The sequence below is a fragment of the Rattus norvegicus genome, chromosome 13, assembly GCF_021556685.1.
Source record: "Rattus norvegicus strain SHRSP/BbbUtx chromosome 13, alternate assembly SHRSP_T2T, whole genome shotgun sequence".
NCBI lineage: Eukaryota > Metazoa > Chordata > Mammalia > Rodentia > Muridae > Rattus > Rattus norvegicus.
Window position 1 is genome coordinate 88642795 of NC_141546.1, and position 20596 is coordinate 88663390.

Consider the following 20596-nt stretch of genomic DNA (forward strand, 5'->3'; position numbering starts at 1 on the left):
GGAACACGCAACAAGGAGCCTCTGAGAAAGCAGCCTTTCTAGGATCATTTCATATAAGTAGACAGAGATAGGAATTGGTGTAAGGCTATAGGTACTAATGCCACCAAATGGTCAGGTAAGAGATGAAGGTGCAAGAGTGTATTTACCAGAAAGGAATTAGGCAATCGCTTGGATTTTGACCTTTGCCGGTGAGTGCTCTTGGGTTATGGAAGGAAAACTGAAGCAGCATTGGTTTTGATGCCCATAAAACTCACAATCATTTCCCAATAACCTAGGCGAATTAGAACTGCTAACAGTTTTAGAAACCAACAGCCGAATCTTGTTCCTCTTCTTCATTTTAGGGAAAAGGAAGTTGGTTAAATAAAATAAAAACAAAAACCGTAGTTCAGAGTATACAGCTGCCGTGTATCCGAGCGAGGGCATGCAGCCAGTTTGGGGCTGCTGCAAAGTCTTTCCTGCCTGGCGATTCTGACTCATGCTTTTCTTCTTTGAAAATTCATGTCATCTTTCTCTCACGAAGATCAACTTTCAGAAGGTATGGTATGAATGTTGGGTGAACAATCAGTAGATATGGTGTGCCTGAGAGTGAATAATCATTAGATATCATGGATATGAGGGTGAATAATTAGGATGTTGTGGGGCTGAAGTGAGTAATCATAGGATATCATGGGCCTGGTGGTGAATAATCACTGTATTTCATGGGCATGATATTTTAGGGACTAGTCTTAGAGTATCTGCATCATTATCGTGCATAGATCACCTAATCTTTCCCTATCAGAATAGTCAAGGAAGAGTAAGACTTTCTAAAAAAGGTCACTGTTACTACATTTAGATGTCAAAACTTCCTTTAGAACAGTTTTGACACTACTCCTAGTTATTTTATTATTGTAAACCAGATGCAGAGTCCCCAGGAAACATGGAGGTCATAGGAGAGATTGGAGTAGAGAAGTTCCCTTTCCATTTACTGATAATGGGATAAGGGAGAACAGGGTTGGTGGACTCTCAAGAGTTCAGTACTAGAAGATGCACAAGGATAAACCAGGAGTCTTCATTTCTAGTTCCAGCCCAGCCACCTACTGATGTTATGACATTCAGCCAATCGTTTCACTTTGCTGGGGGAGGGAGGAGACTGCAGTTCTATTATCATATAATAGGGATTTCATTAGATAATATCAAAACTCAGCCATATTCACAGCTTTGTTCTTGGCCCTAGGAATATTTCATGAAGAGATGGTGGATCCGGAAGTAGTTCGTCTTGGACCTTAACTCCCCCTCCTCCTGGAAATGATGGATCATGTCAACTACACCTGGTCCCGGACCTTCATCCTTGCAGGTTTCACTACCTCGGGCACCTTCCGACCCCTTGCCTTCCTGGGGACCCTGTGCATCTATCTCCTCACACTTGCAGGGAACTTGTTCATCATTGTCTTGGTTCAGGCAGATTCGGGGCTGTCCACTCCCATGTACTTCTTTATCAGTGTCCTCTCCTTCCTGGAAATCTGGTACGTCAGCACCACAGTGCCCACCTTGCTACAGACCCTGCTCCACGGGCATTCACCCATCCCTTCGGCTGCGTGCTTCACCCAGCTGTATGTCTTCCACTCCTTGGGCATGACTGAATGCTACCTGTTAGGTGTCATGGCTCTGGACCGCTACCTTGCTATCTGTCGCCCGCTGCACTACCATTCTCTCATGAGCAGACAGGTACAGCTGTGGCTTGCAGGTGCCACTTGGGTGGCTGGCTTCTCAGCCGCCTTGGTGCCTGCAGGTCTCACTGCCAGTTTACCGTATTGCTTGAAAGAGATAGCCCATTACTTTTGTGACCTGGCACCACTAATGCGGTTGGCATGTGTGGGCTCAAGCTGGCATGCTCAGGTTCATGGGGCAGTGATTGGTGTGGCCACTGGATGCAATTTTCTCCTCATCTTGGGACTCTATGGGAATATTCTGACAGCTGTCCTGAAGCTGCCTTCAGCTGCCAGTCGAGCCAAAGCCTTCTCCACATGTTCCTCCCACATGACAGTAGTTGCACTGTTCTATGCTTCTGCTTTTACTGTGTATGTGGGTTCACCTCAGAGCAGACCTGAGGGCACCGACAAGCTTATTGCTTTAGTGTATGCCCTCCTGACTCCATTCCTCAACCCCATCATCTATTCCCTTCGCAACAAAGAGGTGAAGGAGGCTGTGAAGAGGGTCAGTGACAAGATCAGGACTTTGTTGAGGGACACCTAATTAGCTCTTTTGGCATTACCCACATTCTGGGTAAATGCGAGAACCAAATGACTTGTTAATCTTTTTGCAGGATCAAAATAAATGCCAATAAGAGTACCACCCAGTTTAGCACTTACTATGCTGCACACACTCACTCTCTTAGAGTAATCAGAGGTAAAGCAGAGTGAGGGAAAGTTTTTTTTCTCTGAATGCTTTTCAACATTATGATGAAGAAATGTCACAGCAGATTAAAAACTGGCATGGAAAAATGTTTTATTTAATTTGTGACTTTGATAATTGTCTGTCTGTCTTTCTATCTGTCTGTCTATCTATCTACCTATCTATCTATCTATCTATCTATCTATCTATCTATCTATCTATCTGCCTGGTCACTTGTCTCTGCCAAGGTTTTAGTATTATCTTTTTAATTGTCAGACCATCCCTAGGTGGATAACTGATGGCTCACAATTTATACATCTCTAAAGTGTGGGGGATGGAGTAAACCATGCCAGCCATTGCTGCACTGAAATGAAAAGTCCACCCTAAGGTGGCAGCAAACTCTGATTTCAACACAGAATCCCAACAAAGAGTTTAAAAGATAGAAAACATGGGTGACAGAAACTATCCTGTGGCAACATGTGTGGAGTTTCATGAAGAGCAGATGACAGCTCCCAGCTGGTAGAGACCCATAATCAGGCTTCATGGGAAAGGGAAATGCCTTGCAAATCTGCAGTTTTGCATTCCATTGTCTGCTCAATGCATAACACTACTGTTGCCTTTAACCTCTAAGCTTTAGAGATTTGTGAATTCTGAGTCACCTAATACACAATTAGGGATTGTCTGGTAACTGGGATAACAAAATTAAAACCTTTGCAGAGCCTAGGACCTGGGAGAAGTGTGTTACTTTTTTCATTCTTATGTATGTCCCACTACAAAATTAAAGCATTTAGAATTTTTTGATGCTTCTCACATCGGGATTGTTAATTATTGGTTTTATGTATACACAGGTGTGTCTATTTGTGCTGTATGGTGTGTGTGTGTTTGTGTGTGTGTGTGTGTGTGTGTGTGTTGTTTGTGGTGTGTAGTATTTGTGTATGAGTGTGGTATGTGGTGTGTGTATATGTGATATATGTGTGTTGAGGTGCGTGGTGGGTGTGGTGTATGCTTATATTGTGTGAGTTTAATTGAGCCTGAATCCCAGCTTGGCTTGAGGTTTACTACATCTGCCTGTCTGACTGTAACTTAAAATATATTCCCTCAGTCTGCACAAATTTCGAACAACAGCTTTACAAGTATATCTATATTGAAATATACTTTAAAACCTTCAGAATATCCATCCCTCTGATTGGTGATTATTGTTCCAATATTTTACAAAAAAAAATTGAAGGATTACTGGAATTGCCATCAAGAACAAGGTTCAACCCAGATGTCATCCAGATGTTTGGATGATCTTGGCCGGACTAACTCATCTATGTGTGAAATACAAGTTGACTAGCAGGAATTGATTCTCTAATTTCTTCTAGTTGAAGAAGTTTCAATTCTAGTATTGTGATACTTTCAAAAGTGTACTGTGAGGTATGACACAGGCCCAGAAGAGCATGTTCTGAATATTGCACAAAAAGACAAAGCATTGATCAATTTCCCGGTTCATTTTTTCTACTTAACTGAGATAAAAATCAGCTTTCTGACTTCACTTTTACTTAAAATATTTATAACAGAACATTTTAAAATTGAAATGGATAGTGAATGTTCAGTAAGCAAATGGAACTTATTACTGCATAGTGGTAATTAGAAAAGAAGTAGGAGATTCTTCATGGCTTCAGACTGCAATTCTAATATTTACTTGCTTTGTGAGCTTAAGCAATATATTTAAAATCTTGGTTCCTCAATTTTGTTAATCTGTTAAGTGGGTACCTTAATAGACCTTAGCAACTACATACATATTGACTATTATCCAACATTTCCAACACCCATTTTTGCATGAGGCTTTATTAATTGGAGAATGCTTAGCTTTAAATGTATCTCACACCGTGGGCTGTTTTGCAGCATAGTTAAGGCATTCCAATGAAGCATCTTTTTCACAGCTATGTGTCTGAAATCTTCCTTATATAATTGGAGGGTTCATACATGATCATTAACCCTTTGCTGTTTCTTTCAGTGCCGGGTACTATACTCTGTTCTGCTGGCTATTGTTTGGGGCTCTAATCCTTTTCCTCCTTATGCATATAACTTCATGTAGGTACTGATCGTGATTTCAAAGAATGTGTTCTCTGCATCGTCTTCATGAAAGAACTGCTAGGAGTTGTTTGTCTTAGCAGTGGCTTGCCTCACTTTGGTTATTAACTTTGTGGGCCTCCATTTCTATGGGGGTTCATGCTCTATGGTAGGGTAGTGGTTCTTACACATCTACTGTGGAGCAACAAATAGTCTTGAGTATACCTGAGGGGACAATTAATACAACACCATTGGTTTTCATTTATTTATATTTGAAGATTGAATGAACAAGTGTGTAAATAAACAGATCTTTAAGAATTAATTGACCGTGGCAGACATTAGATTATGATCCTATAACTCGATAGGGGGAAATGCCTTTTAAAAATTCACTCATAACTCCAAACTAGCTTTGCCTTTCATTGTACTGCTGTGTAATCTCCTAACCTCTTTGGATCTTTTCCTTTATACCATACAGTCAAGGCAATTCTTACACAGTGCTTTTCGAAGTACACAAACCACATTTACATACATTGTGTAAAAGGTTACTGGATCTTCATCCCCTCTCCTTGTCCTTTGAATGGACAGATAGTACTTGAGGGAATTAGAGTCCCTCAGGCCATCTCTGGCAGGAAGTGTATTTCTACAAATGGCATCACATTTTATAAATGTCTAGTATGGTGTATGAAGCTAAATGTCCTCGCTAATACTTTGCCACTTCTCCCACAATGGGATCTGAATAAGGACTTTATTAGAATAGACAATAAGAAGAGGTCACAACTAAAAATGAGCACATCTCACACTCCCTTTGGAGTAGGCTCAGCATTCGTCCATGCAGGATATTTGTGCTTTATCTCTACCACAGTTCAGTAAGTCACAAACAAAAGTGCAAATTTGCTCAGTACCTTTGACCACAATATGTCATTTTTCTATGTGTCAGTTACATTTTAGCTATATGAAATACCATTTTTTTTATGTTTAGGACATGATTTTAAGATTACGTGTTATTTGTAAATGTAGCATGCTAAAATGTTTAGAGGAATAGTTAACTATAATAAATAAATTCATAATATTTTCCTCATCTTTCTTAGCTAATTGAAAGTTTCCAAATAACTATTTTGATATCCTTCATCCCCTATCCCCAGGTCCTTCCAGATCTACTTTATCTAATAAAGTAGATATTTATTCTACTTCCCTACTGACCTACTGTCCTAACTCTGTGTCCTCTTTACTCCCAGCCCCACTTTCAGTTGAAACCCATGAAGCCCTACTTGTGATGCCCACATATCCTTAGGTATGTAGGCTTCCATTGCAGCTTGGTGGACCTATGAGGGCCTATACCCTTAAAGAAGACCGAGTCTCCCTCTCCCTAAAAATATCAGTTACCAATGGCTCCTCGGCTTAGAGAAGGGCTTCATGTCTCCCTCCCCTCTCCATGCTGAGATTTGGTCTGGCTTGTTAAGACACAAAAGTCTTATTTGATAATACACAGTCTTCTTTGATAGTATACAAGTTTTATGGATGCTGTCATAACTGGTGGAAGTTCATATTGATATCTGGCCTGTTACATCCAGTACACAATTTGCTTGTACTCACCCACTATCTCTGACTCTTCAGTTCTTTCTTTTTCCTCTTCTGCAACACCCCTAACCTTATAAAATATTCACGTACTCACTTCTAAGTTTTCATAGGCATTTGACTTTGTTTTCAAGGATTTTTAATGATCCAGCGAAATTTTGTATATATTATGTTCTATGTTATTTTTAAAAAATAGATCTTCAAGGCTCCACTTGTGCACAGAGCTAAGGATGTCCCATAGAACTCCAGCCACAAATCCTGCCCAGAGAGAGCTAGTCTCCCAGGAGTTCTCTCACTCCTAAGCCCACAGGTGAGACCCCTCTTTTGCTCCATTAAATGACCAAAGAGAGACCTGCCAGGAGTACGGAGGGCACAAGAACCACAGAGAAGCCTGGAACAGGATCCTTGCAGTCTTCATCTTCACCCTGGAGCTAAGGCTGTCCTACAGCCCTTCTTAGCCAAAACCTGTCTGGAAAGAGCAGGTCTCCCAGGAGTACTCTCACTCCTAAGATTGTGGACTCACAGGCCCACAGGAGGGGCAAGCTCCAGTCAGACAGAGTAAGACCAAGCAACACCAAAGATAAACAGATGGAGAGAGGCAAGCAAGAACCTCAACAACAGAAACCAAGGCTACTTGGCATCATCAGATCCTAGCTCTCCCAACACAGCAAGTGGATACACAAACACACCCGACACATCTGAGAAGAAAGATTTGGATTAAAAATCACATCTCATGATGATGACAGAAGAATTTATATTGGATATTATTTTATATTGGATATTGTTTTATTTACATTTTAAATGTTATCCCATTTCCTTGTTTTCCCTTCAGAAACCTGCTATCCCATCTCCTTCCCGTGCTTCTATGAGGGTGCTCCCTCACCCATCCACCCACTCCCTCCCACCTCCCAACTGTGACATTCGCCAACACTGTGGCATTGACCCTTCACAGGACCAAAGGACTCTCCTCCCATTGAAAGCCTACAAGGCCCTCCTCTGCTATATGTGCAGCTGGTGCCATAGATCTATCCCTATGTGCTATGGGATGGTGGGTTAGTCCCTGGAAGCTCTGGAGGGACTGCATGGTTGATATTGTTGTTCTTCCTATGGGGTTGCAAAACCCTTCAGCTCTTTCAGTCCTTTCTCTAACACCCCCATTGGGAACCCCGTTCTCAATTCAATGGCTGGTTGCCAGAATCCGCCTCTGTAGTTCTCAGGCTCTAGCAGAGCCTCTCAGGAGACAGCTATATCAGGATCCTGTCGGCATGCCCTTCTTGGCTTCATCCATTTTGTCTAGGTTTGGTGGCTATACATATGTGCGCTGGATCCCCAGGTGGGGCAGGCTTGGAGTGGCCTTTCCTTCAGTCTGTACTCCAAACTTTGTTTCTATATTTCTTCCTATGAATATTTTGTTCCCACTTCTAAGGAGGACTGAAGCATTTGCACCATTGTCTTCCTTCTTGAGCTTCATGTGGTCTGTGGATTGTATCTTCTTTAATTTGAGCTTTTGGGCTAATAGCCACTTATCAGTGAGTGCATGCTATGTGTGTTCTTTTGTGATTGGGTTACCTCACTCAGGATGATATTTTCTAGTTCCATCCATTTGCCTACGAATTTCATGAAGTCAATTGCTTTTAATTGCAGAGTAGTACATCCTTTGTGTAGATGTACCACATTTTCTGTATCCATTCTTCTGTTGAAGCACATCTGGGTTCCTTCTAGCTTCTGGCTGTTATAAATAAGGCTGCTACGAACATAGTGGAGCACGTGTCTTTGTTGTATATTGGTGCATCATTCTCTGGAGTTTAACTTCTTGAGTTCTTTGTATATGTTGATATTAGCCCTCTATCAGATGTAGGATTGGTAAAGATCTTTTCCCAGTCTGGTGGTTGCTGACCTCCAGTTGCACCAGCACCATTTGTTGACAATGCTATCTTATTTCCACTGCATGCCTTTAGCTCCTTTGTCAAAGATCAAGTTATCACAGGTTCATTTCTGGGTCTTCGATTCTATTCCATTGATCTACCTGTCTGTCTCTGTACCAATACCATACAGTTTTACCATTGCTCTGTAATACAGGTTGAGGTCAGGGAGGGTGATTTTCCCAGAAGTTCTTTTATTGTTGAGGACTTTTTACCACGAAGGGGTGTTGAATGTTTTTTAATTATTTCTCAGTATCTAATGAGATAATCATGCAGTATTTGTTTTCTGTTTATTTATATAGTGGATTATATTGATGGATTTCTGTATATTGAACAACCCCTGCATCCCAGGGATGCAGCCTACTTGATCATTTTGAATGATCATTTTGATACGTTCTTGGATTCAGTTTGCAAGGATTTTATTGACTATTTTTTCATTGATATTCATAAGGGAAATTAGTCTGAAGTTGTCTTCCTTTGTAGGGTTTTTGTGTGGTTTAGGTATAAGTATAATTGTCGCTTCAAAGAGTGAATTGGGTAGTGAGTGTTCCTTCTGTTTCTATTTTGTGGAATAATTTGTAGATTATTGGTATTATGTCTTCTTTAAAGGTCTGATAGAATTCTGCACTAAACCCATGTAGTCCTGGGCTTTTTTTGTTTGTTTGTTTGTTTGGAAGAATTTTAATGACAGCTTCTATTTCTGTAGGGGTTTTCGGGCAGTTTAGATGGCTTTTCTGATCATGATTTAAGTTTCATATCTGGTATCTGTTTAGAAAAATTGCCCATTTCATCAAAATATTCCAGTTTTGATAAGTACAGGCTTTTATAGTAGGATCTGATAATTCTTTTAAATTTCCTCAGTTTCTGTTGTTATGTCTCTTCTTTTATTTCTGATTTTCTTAATTTGGGTACTTTCTCTGTGCCCTTTGGTTAGTCTGGCTCAGGGTTCACCTATCTTATTGATTTTCTTAAATAACCAGCTCCTGGTTGTATTGATTCTTTGTATGGTTCTTTTTGTTTTGACTTGGTTGATTTTAGCTATGAGTTTGATTATTTCCGGCCTTCTACTCCTCTTGGATATATTTGCTTCTTTTTGTTCTAGAACTTTCAGGTGTGCTGTCAAGCTGTTAGTGTATGCTCTCTCCAGTTTGTTTTTGGAGGCACTCAGAACTATGAGTTTTTCTCTTAGCACTGCTTTCACTGTTTTCCATAATTTGGGGTATGTTGCGCCTTCATTTTCATTAAACTCTAAAAAGTCTTTAATCTCTTTCTTTATTGCTTCCTTGACCAAGTTATCATTGAGCAGAGTTTTATTCAGCTTCCATGTATACGTGGGTTTTCTGCTGTTGTTATTGAAGACCAGCCTTAGTCCATGGTGATCTGATAGGATGCATGGGATTATTTCAGTCTTCTTGTATCACATGAGGCTTTTTTGTGACCAAGTATATGTTCAGTTTTGGAGAAGGTACCACGAGGTGCTGAGAAGAAGGTATGTTCTCTTGTTTTAGGATGAAATGTTCTATAAATATCTGTTAAATCTATTTGGTTCACAACTACTGTTAGTTTCTGTTTCCATGATCTGTCCATTGATGAGAGTTGGGTGTTGAAGCCTCCCACTGTTATGTTTGGTACAATGTCTGCTTTGAGCTTTAGTAGTTTCTTTTATGAATGTGAATGTCATTGTATTTGGAGCATAGAGGTTCAGAACTGAGAGTTCATCTTGATAGATTTTTACTTTGATGAGTATGAAGTATCCTTCATTATCTCTTTTGATAACTTTTGGTTGAAAGTTGATTTTATTGGATATTAGAATGACTAATCCAGATTAGTTTATGTGACCATTTGCTTGGAAGATTTTTTTCTAGCCTTTTACTCTAAGTGTCTGTCTTTGTTATTGAGGTGTGTTTCCTGCATGCAATATTTTGTTGAGTGCTGGTTATGTATCCAGTGTGTTGTTAGTATATATATTTTTATTGAGGAAATGAGTCCATTGATGTTAAGAGATATTAAGGCATAGTGACTGTGTCTTTCTTTCTTTCTTTCTTTCTTTCTTTCTTTCTTTCTTTTTTTTTGAGATGGAATTATGTTTGTATAGCTATCTTCTCTGGGGTTTGTTGAAAGATTAATTTCTTGCTCTTTCTAGGGTGTACTTTCCCTCTGTGTGTTGGAGTTTTCCAGTTATTATCCTTTGTAGGGCTAGATCTCTGGGAAAATATTGTGTAAATTTGGTTTAGTCATGAAATACCTTGGTTTCTCCATCTACAGTAATTGAGAGTTTTTCTGGATACAGTAAACTTGGCAGGCATATGTGTTTTCTTAGGGTTTGTATGACATCTGCCTAGGATCTTCCAGCTTTCACAGTCTCCTTTGAGAAGTCTGTGGTAATTCTGATAGGTCTGCATTTATATGTTACTTTACCTTTTTCTCTTTACTCATATTCTTTGTGCATTAGGTATTCTATTTTATGAAAGGAGGAATTTCTTTTCTGGTACAATCTATTTGGAGTTCTGTAGGCTTCTTATATGTTCATGGGCATCTCTTTATTTAGTTTAACAAAGTTTTCTTCTATAATTTTGTTGAAGATAGTTACTGGCCCTTTAAGTTGGAAATCTTTACTCTCTTCTATACCTATTATCCTTAGATTTGATCTTCTCATTGTCTCCTGGATTCCTGAATGTTTTGGGTTAGGAACTTTTTGAGTTATGCATTTTCTTTGACTATTGTGTCACCAATGTTTTCTATGGTATCTTCTGCCCATGAGAGTCTCTCTTCTATCTTATATATTCTGTTGGTGATGCTTGTGTCTATAACTCCTGACCTGTTTCCTAGGTCTTCTATCTCCAGGGTTTTCTCCCTTTGTGATTTCTTTATTGTTTCTATTTCCATTTTTAGATCCTGGATGATTTTGTTCAATTCCTTTACCTGTTTGGTTGTGTTTTCCTGTAATTCTTTAAGAGATTTTTTTGTGTTTCCTCTTTTAGGGTTTCTACCTGCTACCTTAAGGGAGTGAACCACATACCGATTGTCATTTGAACATTGAGAAAGGAGCTAATACTCCCCAATGGATAAAAGAGCATTTTCAACAAAGGGTGCTGGTTCAACTGGATGTCAGCATGTAGAAGAACACAAATTGAACCATTCTTATCTCCTTGTACAAATTCACATCCAAGTAGATCAAAGACCTCCACATAAAACCAGATACATTGAAACTACTATAGGAGAAAGTGGGGAAGAGCCTTGAGCACATGGGCACTGGGGAAAATTTCCTAAACAGAACACTAATGGCTCATGCTCTAAGATCAAGAATCAACAAATGGGCCCTCATAAAATTGCAAAGCTTCTGTAAGGCAAAGGACACTGTCGATAGGACAAAATGGCAACCAACAGATTGGGAAAAGATCTTTATCAATCCTACATCTGATAGAGGGCTAATATCCAAAATATCCAAAGAACTCAAGAAGTTAGACTCCAAAGAGCCAAATAACCCAATTAAAAATGGGGTACAGAGATAAACAAAGAATTCTCATTGAGGAATATAGAATGACTGAGAAGCACCTAAAGAAATGTTCAACATCCTTAGTCATGAGGGAAATGCAAATCAAAACAACCCTGAGATTCTAACTCATACCAGTCAGAATGGCTAAAATAAAAAACTCAGGTGACAACAGATGCTGGCAAGGATGTGGAGAAAGAGAAGCACTCCTCCATTGTTGGTGGGATTGCAAGCTGGTACAACCATTCTGGATATTGTTCTGGTGGTTCCTCAGAAAACTGGACATACCACTACCCAAGGATACAGTTATACTACTCCTGGGTATATACCCTAAAGATGCTCCAACATATAACAAGGACACATGCTCCACTATGTTGATAGCAGCCTTATTTATAATAGCTAGAAGCTGGAAAGAACCTAGATGTCCTTCAGCAGAAGAATAAATACAGAAAACGTGGTACATTTACACAATGGAGAACTACTCAGCTATTAAAATCAATGAGTTCATGAAATTCTTAGGCAAATGAATGGAACTAGAAAATATCATCACAAAAAATACACATGGTACACACTCACTGATAAGTGGATATTAGTCCAACAGCTCAGAATACCCAAGATACAATTAATAAGCCACATGAACCTCAAGAATATGGAAGTCCAAAGTGAGGATGCTTCAGACCTTCTTAGAAAGGGGAACAAAATACTCATAGGAGGAAATATGGAAAGTGTTGAGCAGAGACTGAAGGAAAGGCCATTCAGAGACTGCCCCATCTGTGAGATCCATCCAATATACAGACATCAATCCCAGACAGTATTGCAGATGCCAAGAAGTGCTTGCTGACAGGAGCCTGATATAGCTGTCTCCATAGAGGATCTGCCAGAGCCTGACAAATATGTAGGCGGACGCTGGCAGCCAACCATTGAAGTGAGAACATGGTCCCCAAAGGGGGAGTTAGAGAAAGGACTGAAGGATCTAAAGGAGTTTGAACCCCATAGTAATAGCAACAATATCAACCAACCAGAGCTCCCGAGTACTAAACCACCATCCAAAGAATACACATGGAGGGAGATATGGCTTCAGCTGCATATGTAAGAGAGGATGGCCTTGTAAGGCATCAATGGGAGGAGAGGCCCTTGGTCCTGTTAGGTTCAATACCCCAGTGTAGAAGAATGGCAGGGCATGGGGTGGGATGGGTAGGAGGATGGGAAGGGAACCATCTTCATAGATGAAAGGGGAAGGTGGATGGGAAAGGGAGGAACCAGGAAAGGTGGTAACATTTGAAATGTAAACACATAAACATCAAATAAAAATAAATATCACTTTTAAAGGCACCCTTTGTTCTAGATTTCAACTTTATTGTATACATTGCTCTTCTGCTTGATGCTAAAGAGCATCTATTATTTTTATTCCCAGGTATTTGTATCTGATAAGTAATAACCTGTGAGACATAGGTTATGGTATGTATAATCCATTCAGTTAATGGAGAGACCACTTTAATGTGGAAACTGGGTGGAAATTCTTCCTAATGTTGATGACCTAAGAGGAATGCAAAAGGACAAATGTGAACTGAAGGTAAGATAATTCAGAGCATTAACCTTGACACTGTGAGGACTGTCCCATTATTAATTTAAGGGTACAGTTGAACCATGGTTCTCTTGCTTGGAACTAGAGAAGATAAAGCATCGTATTGAAGGACTTCTGTAAGTATTTACCCAAGTGAATGGTCAGGTATTTCATAGGAAGTAGGGTATAGTATCTGCCCATTCTTAAGCTGTATTAGCAGAAGCATAGAAGCAATGTATATATTATATTTGGTATCCATTGCTAAGCTTTCCACAGGTAGCTCAATGTCAGGGATCATTTATTTCATTTCCAGTTAGTGTGACTTCTATATTAAGATAAGACTTTATTACTTTGTCTTAAGGTTAATTTAGAAAATACTATATTTGCTCTTGTCCTTTTCTCTGATTAAGGAGATAGTACCTTTAGATTAATGAACAAACCTTCACACTCAGTAGGTAATTACAGTTATCCTGTTATTTACCAGGAACCCAAATCAATCCACATGAAATTTCAACATAGTACTCAGCAAAGATCAAAAGATCAGACACTGAAATAAAAAGTTTAAAAAAATGAGAGTACAAATACTTTTGAAAACCTAAGTTTGTTGCCTTAATATGTCCAGAGTCAAAATGGTGGTAGAGTGGTTTGAGTACTATTAGCAAACCTGTTGGTGGGAATTTAGAATACTTTAGAATGCTTTTAGAACAGTATTTTAGGAGCACTTGGGAGATTGCTCAGCAGATAAAGATGTTTGGTACTCTCACAGAGGACCTGACTCTAGCTCTAATTACACATATCTGGCTGCTCACATCCACCAGTAACTTCAGCTCCAGAAGATCTGATGCTCTCCTGTGTCTTTGAGCACATAGAAACAGGTACACAGATTCACAATACATATAAATCAATAATGTAAAAAGCATAATAAATTCTGGAATATTAATTTAAATAGCTGGTAAGCAGTTTGTGGACCCTGTAGTGTGAAGTTATAGTATGAAGAAAGAATGTAGGAATTTTCAGTACAAAAACAGAAGGTTCCTATGTGGATTGTGTTGTAAGGTAGTAAAGCAAACAGTGCTGAATAATGACAAATCTCCTGGCAAGTGGAAATTTAAAGAGGCAATCCAATCCCTCTTTCCCTAAGTTGTTATTCTTCATGTGTGAATGAAGAGATGAGGATTGGATTGTTTCTTTAATGCCGTGTCATATGGTCGCTGCAAAGCAGGCAGTATCCCTGGATTAGATTGCATAACTCCAAAGTGAAGATTGCAGATAAGTCATTGGAGAAATATCTCATCTGACTCATTTCTCTGGGCCTCACTTCCTGCCCCAAAGGGATCCATACTGAGAGTTAGTCATAGTAACCCCAGGGAATATTTATTAAGGACTTTGTGGGAGAGCTATGTTTTTAGGTGCATGAATTATAAATAAGGGAGTGTCTTGGGATAAAAGTGATACCAAGAAAAATGAGGCTTGTTCTGTTGTAACAAAAGCAATAAGGTAATGGTTGGAGGTGGCACTCGAGAGGTAAGAGCATCAGGGGGCAGTTTTGACCTTTCCTTAGTAATTTCCATTTGAATAGAGGAGTGAAGTTCTACAGATATTAATATAGACACTCCATTAGGAACTGAGTACACATCAATCAATAACAAGAGAATCACATGTTATTACCATGTCAGAAGCTTCAGGGACCTCTAACCTAAATTTTTTCAGTTATAGAACTTCAACAAAAGAGGAAGCAGTGGTTTGGACCAAGATTCACTTTGAGCTTGTGGTTAAAAGAAATAGAAATCCAACTCCTGAAAGAAGTTGTACTCCTTTGGCACCTCTTGACACATCACTGGAGGGCTTCGCATTGTTCTTCTCCCTTCTCCCTACCTACTGCAGCATTCTGAAGTATGTCTCCCATTTGGGTACGTCCAGAAAACATATCCTTTTAGCCTATTGATTATTCATACTGTCCCAAAGTTTTCAGCTTTGAGATATGCTGTCAAAATAGCCTTGTTTCTTGTTCATCTTTCTCTCTCTCACCCTTTGATGAGGAACTTGATGAGTTCCAGGAGACCCCTTCTAAGTCATATCTGTTCAAGGAAGTGAGTCTCTTTTTCCTACCACATCCTGGTTATTGAATCCAGTATATATTAAGGGTCGTTTTTGTTCAAAGGATCATGGGAGAATTTAACTAGGAATGGTAGGAGAAGAAGAAAAAGAACTTTGCTATCGTAGTTTTTTTATTTGTTGGTTTGTTTTGGCAAAGCAGAAAAGGGAACATTTTAGGCCTGACTCTGCTGCCATAGTCTACAATTTTGGTCTGTGAATTAAGAACAAGAACTCTATTTCGCCACTGTCACTAACAGATTGAGTAAGTTACTTCTGAGTTCTAGTATTCAATTCCTCTTTCATCTAGTAAATGGGATGGATTGGGTAAGCAATATGTGATTTTTCTTGACTTCCGTGTTCTACTTCCTTGGGCTTGAAAAACCTTCTCTAGATATAAAAAACATAAAGCTGCTTATTTACGGCATTTTCCCATCATTCCCAGGAATCATGGATCATGTCAATTGCACCTGGAACTGGATCTTCATCCTTGCTGGTTTCAATACCTCTGGCACTCTGCAACAGCTTGCAGTCTTTGGGACCCTGTGCATCTATCTCCTCACACTTGCAGGGAACTTGTTCATCATTGTCTTGGTTCAGGCAGATTCGGGGCTGTCCACTCCCATGTACTTCTTTATCAGTGTCCTCTCCTTCCTGGAAATCTGGTATGTCAGCACCACAGTGCCCACCTTGCTGCATACCCTGCTCCACGGGCATTCACCCATCCCTTCGGCTGCGTGCTTCATCCAGCTGTATGTCTTCCACTCCTTGGGCATGACTGAGTGCTACCTGTTAGGTGTCATGGCTCTGGACCGCTACCTTGCCATCTGTCGCCCGTTGCACTACCATTCTCTCATGAGCAGACAGGTACAGAGAGAGCTAGTTCTGATTACTTGGGTGGCTGGCTTTTCAGCTGCCCTGGTGCCTGCAGGTCTCACTGCCACTTTACCCTATTGTTTGAAAGAGGTAGCCCACTATTTCTGCGACCTGGGACCAGTGATGCAGTTGGCATGTGTGGACACTAGCTGGCATGCTCGAGTTTATATTGCAGTGATTGGCATGATCAATACATGCAATCTCGTTTTCATCTTGGGACTCTATGGAGGTATTGTGAAAGCTGTGCTAAGGCTGCCTTCAGCTGCCTGTCGTGCCAAAGCTTTCTCCACATGTTCCTCCCACATCACTGTAGTGACACTGTTCTTTGGCTCTGCCTTCATTGTCTATGTAGGGCCACCAGAGATTCGAGCTGAGGGCAGAGGCAAGCTTATTGCTTTGGTATATACCTTGTTCACCCCTTTCTTCAACCCTATCATTTATACTCTTCGCAATAAGGAAGTGAAAGCGGCTTTCAAGAGGGTCACACAGAGGATTAAGGGTGTGCTGGGTTGACTGTGAAGTCCTCTAGGTTTATAAGTCACCATTTGAGAATCGCAAGATTTAGCTGCTTAACTTATGTAGACCATTAACTAGTTGTCCCAGAAATGTGTGAAAATTTCAACTCGAGCAGTCTTGGATTAGGACAAATTAAAAAAGGTTGTAGGAGAACTCTAGTTCCTGAACCTAATACTGTGGGAGATGGAGAAGACACATTTGAAGAGGAAGAAGGAAAATGAAGTTCCCTTTTTCTGGCTGACACAACTTAGTAAGAGTGTGAGATGTCTTAATTTCTAGAATCTGGGCTGGCTGTGGGTTTGCATTTCAGATTGGCTTTCTGGAGAAAGTTCCAGAAGCTATCGAAATTCATTAAAGATGTGGGAAGAGATCATTGGGCAAATGCTGTGATGGAGACCAGTGAGCTCTGAAAACGGAGCACAAAGGTATATGGAGTTTAATATTCTTGTGCAACATTGCAATAAAAGATGTTGGCAGTTGGAGTGGAGGTTTCCTCTAATATGAAAGAGAATGGGGTGTGAAACAAACATGCCTAGGCAATTGGCAGTATACACAACTTATAGAATCACTGTCTGCACTCTGAATCTGGGGAGACAGGAAATACTGTGGGTGCAGAGCCTTTGGGAAAAACTGGGTTTTTGAACTTTGCAAAGATGTAAAGACAGACCTATGGATGCTTTCAGATCCCTTCACTCATGAGCAGACACGCATAGCTATGACTAGCTAGTGCCACGTGAGTGGCTGGATTTACAGCTGACCTGGTGCCCGCAAGTCTCACTGCCAGTTTACCGTATTGCTTGAAAGAGATGGCCATTAGTTTTGTGACCTGGAACCACAAATGTGCTTGGCATTTGTAGGAACAAGTTGGCATGCTCGGATTCATGAGGCTGTGCTCAGTGTGGCCACTGGATGCAATTTTGTCCTCTTCTTGGGACTCTATGGGAATATTTTGATAGCTGTCCTGAAGCTGCCTTTAGCTGCCAGTCGAGCCAAAGCCTTCTCCACATGTTCCTCCCATATAACAGTAGTTGCACTGTTCTATGCTTCTGCTTTTACTGTGTATGTGGGTTCACCGCAGAGCAGACCTGAGGGCACCGACAAGCTTATTGCTTTAGTGTATGCCCTCCTGACTCCATTCCTCAACCCCATCATCTATTCCCTTTGCAACAAAGAGGTGAAGGAGGCTGTGAAGAGGGTCAGTGACAAGATCAGGACTTTGTTGAGGAACACCTAATTATCTCTTTTGGCATTACCCACATTCTGGGCAAATGCAAGAACCAAATGACTTGTTAATCTTTTTGCAGGATCAAAATAAATGCCAATAAGAGTACCACCCAGTTTAGCACTTACTATGCTGCACACACTCACTCTCTTAGACAGAGTAATCAGCGGTAGAGCAGAATAAGGGAAAGGCTTTTTTCTCTGAATGCTTTTCAACATTATGATGAAGAAATGTCACAGCAGATTAAAAACTGGCATGGAAAAATGTTTTAATTTTTGACTTTGATAATTATTTATCTGTCTGTCTGTCTGCCTGCCTACTATCTCCCTGGTAACTGGTCTACGCCAAGGTTTTAGTTTTATCTTTTTAATTATCAGACCATCTCTAAGTGGGTATTTGATGGCTCATCTCTAAAGTATGGGGGATGGAGTAAACAGCCATTGCTGCACTGAAATGAAAAGTCCACCTAAGTTAGCAGCAAACTCTGATTTCAAACACATGATCCCAACAGAGTTTAAAAGATAGAACACATGGGTGACGGAAACAATCCAGTGACAGCATGCCTGGTGTTTCATGTAGATCAGCCAGCTCCCAGCTTGTAGAGATCCGTAATCTTGTGTCATCTTATAGAAATCAGCTCCAGATCACTTAACTCAGGCCACTCATGTCTCTTGTGGGACAAGAGTAGCAGCACTGACTTTATTGTCTGAGATCTTTCATAATCATAGATCCTTTTAGTCATAGAATGAATTTGAGGTCATCTTTCACAGGAGGAGTAGAAAAAAATCTCAGGCTTCATAGGAAAGGGAAATCACACACAATTCTGCAGTGTCAGATTTGTGACAAAACTCTTCCCTTTAGGTTGTATGCTTTAGAGATTTCTGAATTCTGAGTCACCAGATATATACTTAGGTATTGTCTGGTCATTGGAATGAAAGAATTAAAAGTTTGGCAGGGCCTAGGTCCTGGATGAATATGTCCTACTTTCCTTTTTTCTTTTTTCTGTTTTTGCTTTTTACAAAAATATATTTATTCACTTTTCGTCCTGACTGCTGCTCTCTTCCGGTCCCCCACTTACATAGTCCCTGTCACATACCCCTCCCCTCTCTTCTGATAGTTTGGGTGTCTCCCTTGTCCCCCCCCCACTCTAGGTATTCCCCCCATTATATCTTTGCAGGACTAGGTTTATCCATTCCCATTGAAGCCAGACAAGGCAGACCAGTTAGGGGAATGCATTCCAGATAGGCAACAGCTTTTGGGATGGCCGCTGCTCTTGTTGTTTGAGGACCCACATGAAGCCAGAGCTGCTCATCTGCTATATATGTGAGGAGGTGCCTATGTCCAGTCCATGCATGCTCTTTGATTGGCAGTTCATTCTCTGAGAATGCCCAAGGGTCCAGGTTAGTTTAATGTTGGTTTTCTACACAGGAACTATATAGAAAGGGAAGAAAGGAAAGAACCTGGAAGTTCCCTTATTCTTATATATGTACCAAAATAAATATAAGAACATTTAGATATTTTTAATGCTCCCCACCTCAGGATTGGTGATTATTATTTTTATGCATACACAGGTGTGTTTATGTGTATGGGATGAGGCGTGTGTGTGTGTGTGTGTGTGTGTGTGTGTGTGTGTGTGTTTAAGTGAGTGTGTGTGTATTTGGTGTGCAGCATTTTTGTATGGTATGTGGTGTGTATATATGTTTATATGTGTGGTGTGTTGGGTGGTGAGGTCATGGTGTATGACTTTAATTGAGCCTGTATCTGAGCTTGCCTTGAGATATACTGCATACACCTGGCTGACCTTAAACTCAAACTATACTCCTTTAGTCTATATGAAGCTTGAACAAGAGCTTTTACAAGCATATCTAGCCTAAAATATATTTTAAAAACTTCAGAAGATCTGTCTCTCTGATTGGTGATTGTTATTCCAATATTTTTACAAAAAAATTAGAAGGATTACTGGAATTGCCATCAAGAATCAGAATCAAACCAGAGGGCACCCAGGTGTCAGGCTTACCTGTGGGAATTCTGGTAGGCTGGGAGGAATTGCTGTTCAATTTCCATCCAGCTGATGATGTTTTGATTCCAGGATTGCAACATTTTAAAAGTTCAATCTTAGTGTGATCCAGGCCAAACAGAGCATGTTCTGAATAGCCTAGAGAAAGGAAATTTATTGGTCAAATTTCCTGTCTTTTTTCTTTGTTTTTCTACTCACTGGGGGGGGGTAAATTTTCTCATTTTCTTTGTATAAAATATATGTAAGAGTAAACTTAAAATTGCAATGAATAATGGATGTTCTATAAACAAATGGAACTTATTACTGCATAGTGGTAATTAGAAAAGAAGAAAGAGATTTTCTTCATGGGTTCAAACCTTAATTATAATATGTATTTGCTTTGTGAGCTTAAGCAATATATTCAAAATCTCGGTGCCTCAATTTTGTTAACCCGTTAAGTGGGTACATTAATAGGACCTTAGGAACTGTATACATATTGATTATTATCCAACATTTCCAACACCCATTTTTGCATGAGGCTTTATTAATTGGAGAATGCTTAGCTTTAAATGTATCTCACACCGTGGGCTGTTTTGCAGCATAATTAAGGCATCCCAATGAAGCATCTTTTTCACAGCTATGTGTCTGAAATCTTCCTTATATAATTGGAGGGTTCATACATGATCATTAACCCTTTGCTGTTTCTTTCAGTGCTGGGTACTGTATACTGTACCGCTGGCTATTGTTTGCTGCTCTAATCCTTTTCCTCCTTATGCATATAACTTCATGTAGGTACGGATTGTGATTTCAAAGAATGTGTTCTCTGCATCGTCTCCATGAAAGAACTGCTAGGAGTTGTTTGCCTTAGCAGTGGCTTGCCTCACTTTGGTTATTAACTTTGTGGGCCTCCATT

General features: G+C 40.1%; 2 protein-coding genes and 1 pseudogene across 8 annotated transcripts; all 3 read left to right on the forward strand.

The window, feature by feature from the left end:
* Or10aa1 (olfactory receptor family 10 subfamily AA member 1) lies at positions 1 to 3577 on the forward strand. 3 transcript variants are annotated; one of them, XM_087580306.1, is made up of 2 exons: positions 1 to 192; positions 1196 to 3577. In XM_087580306.1, exon 2 carries the CDS (start codon positions 1285 to 1287, stop codon positions 2230 to 2232), a length of 948 nt encoding a protein of 315 aa, XP_087436432.1. In that variant the 5' UTR covers positions 1 to 192; positions 1196 to 1284; the 3' UTR covers positions 2233 to 3577.
* Positions 3578 to 12681: 9104 nt separating this feature from the next.
* On the forward strand, positions 12682 to 17958 carry Olr1585 (olfactory receptor 1585). 5 transcript variants are annotated; one of them, XM_087581348.1, is made up of 3 exons: positions 12830 to 12988; positions 14690 to 14904; positions 15440 to 17957. In XM_087581348.1, the coding sequence occupies exons 2-3, from the start codon at positions 14875 to 14877 to the stop codon at positions 16460 to 16462; spliced, it is 1053 nt and encodes a 350-aa protein (XP_087437474.1). In that variant the 5' UTR covers positions 12830 to 12988; positions 14690 to 14874; the 3' UTR covers positions 16463 to 17957.
* Positions 17161 to 17699, forward strand: Or10aa1b-ps1 (olfactory receptor family 10 subfamily AA member 1B, pseudogene 1; annotated as a pseudogene).
* Positions 17959 to 20596: the final 2638 nt, after the last annotated feature.

What these genes read in the sequence shown, in the direction of transcription:
- Or10aa1 (XM_087580306.1), top strand. Translation starts at nt 1,285, where the DNA reads ATGATGGATCATGTCAACTACACCTGGTCCCGGACCTTCATCCTTGCA.
- Olr1585 (XM_087581347.1), top strand. Translation starts at nt 14,649, where the DNA reads ATGTCAGAAGCTTCAGGGACCTCTAACCTAAATTTTTTCAGTTATAGA. An exon ending in GAAGTATGTCTCCCATTTGG is followed by an intron (nt 14,890 to 15,518) that starts GTACGTCCAGAA and finishes CATCATTCCCAG; the next exon opens with GAATCATGGATCATGTCAAT.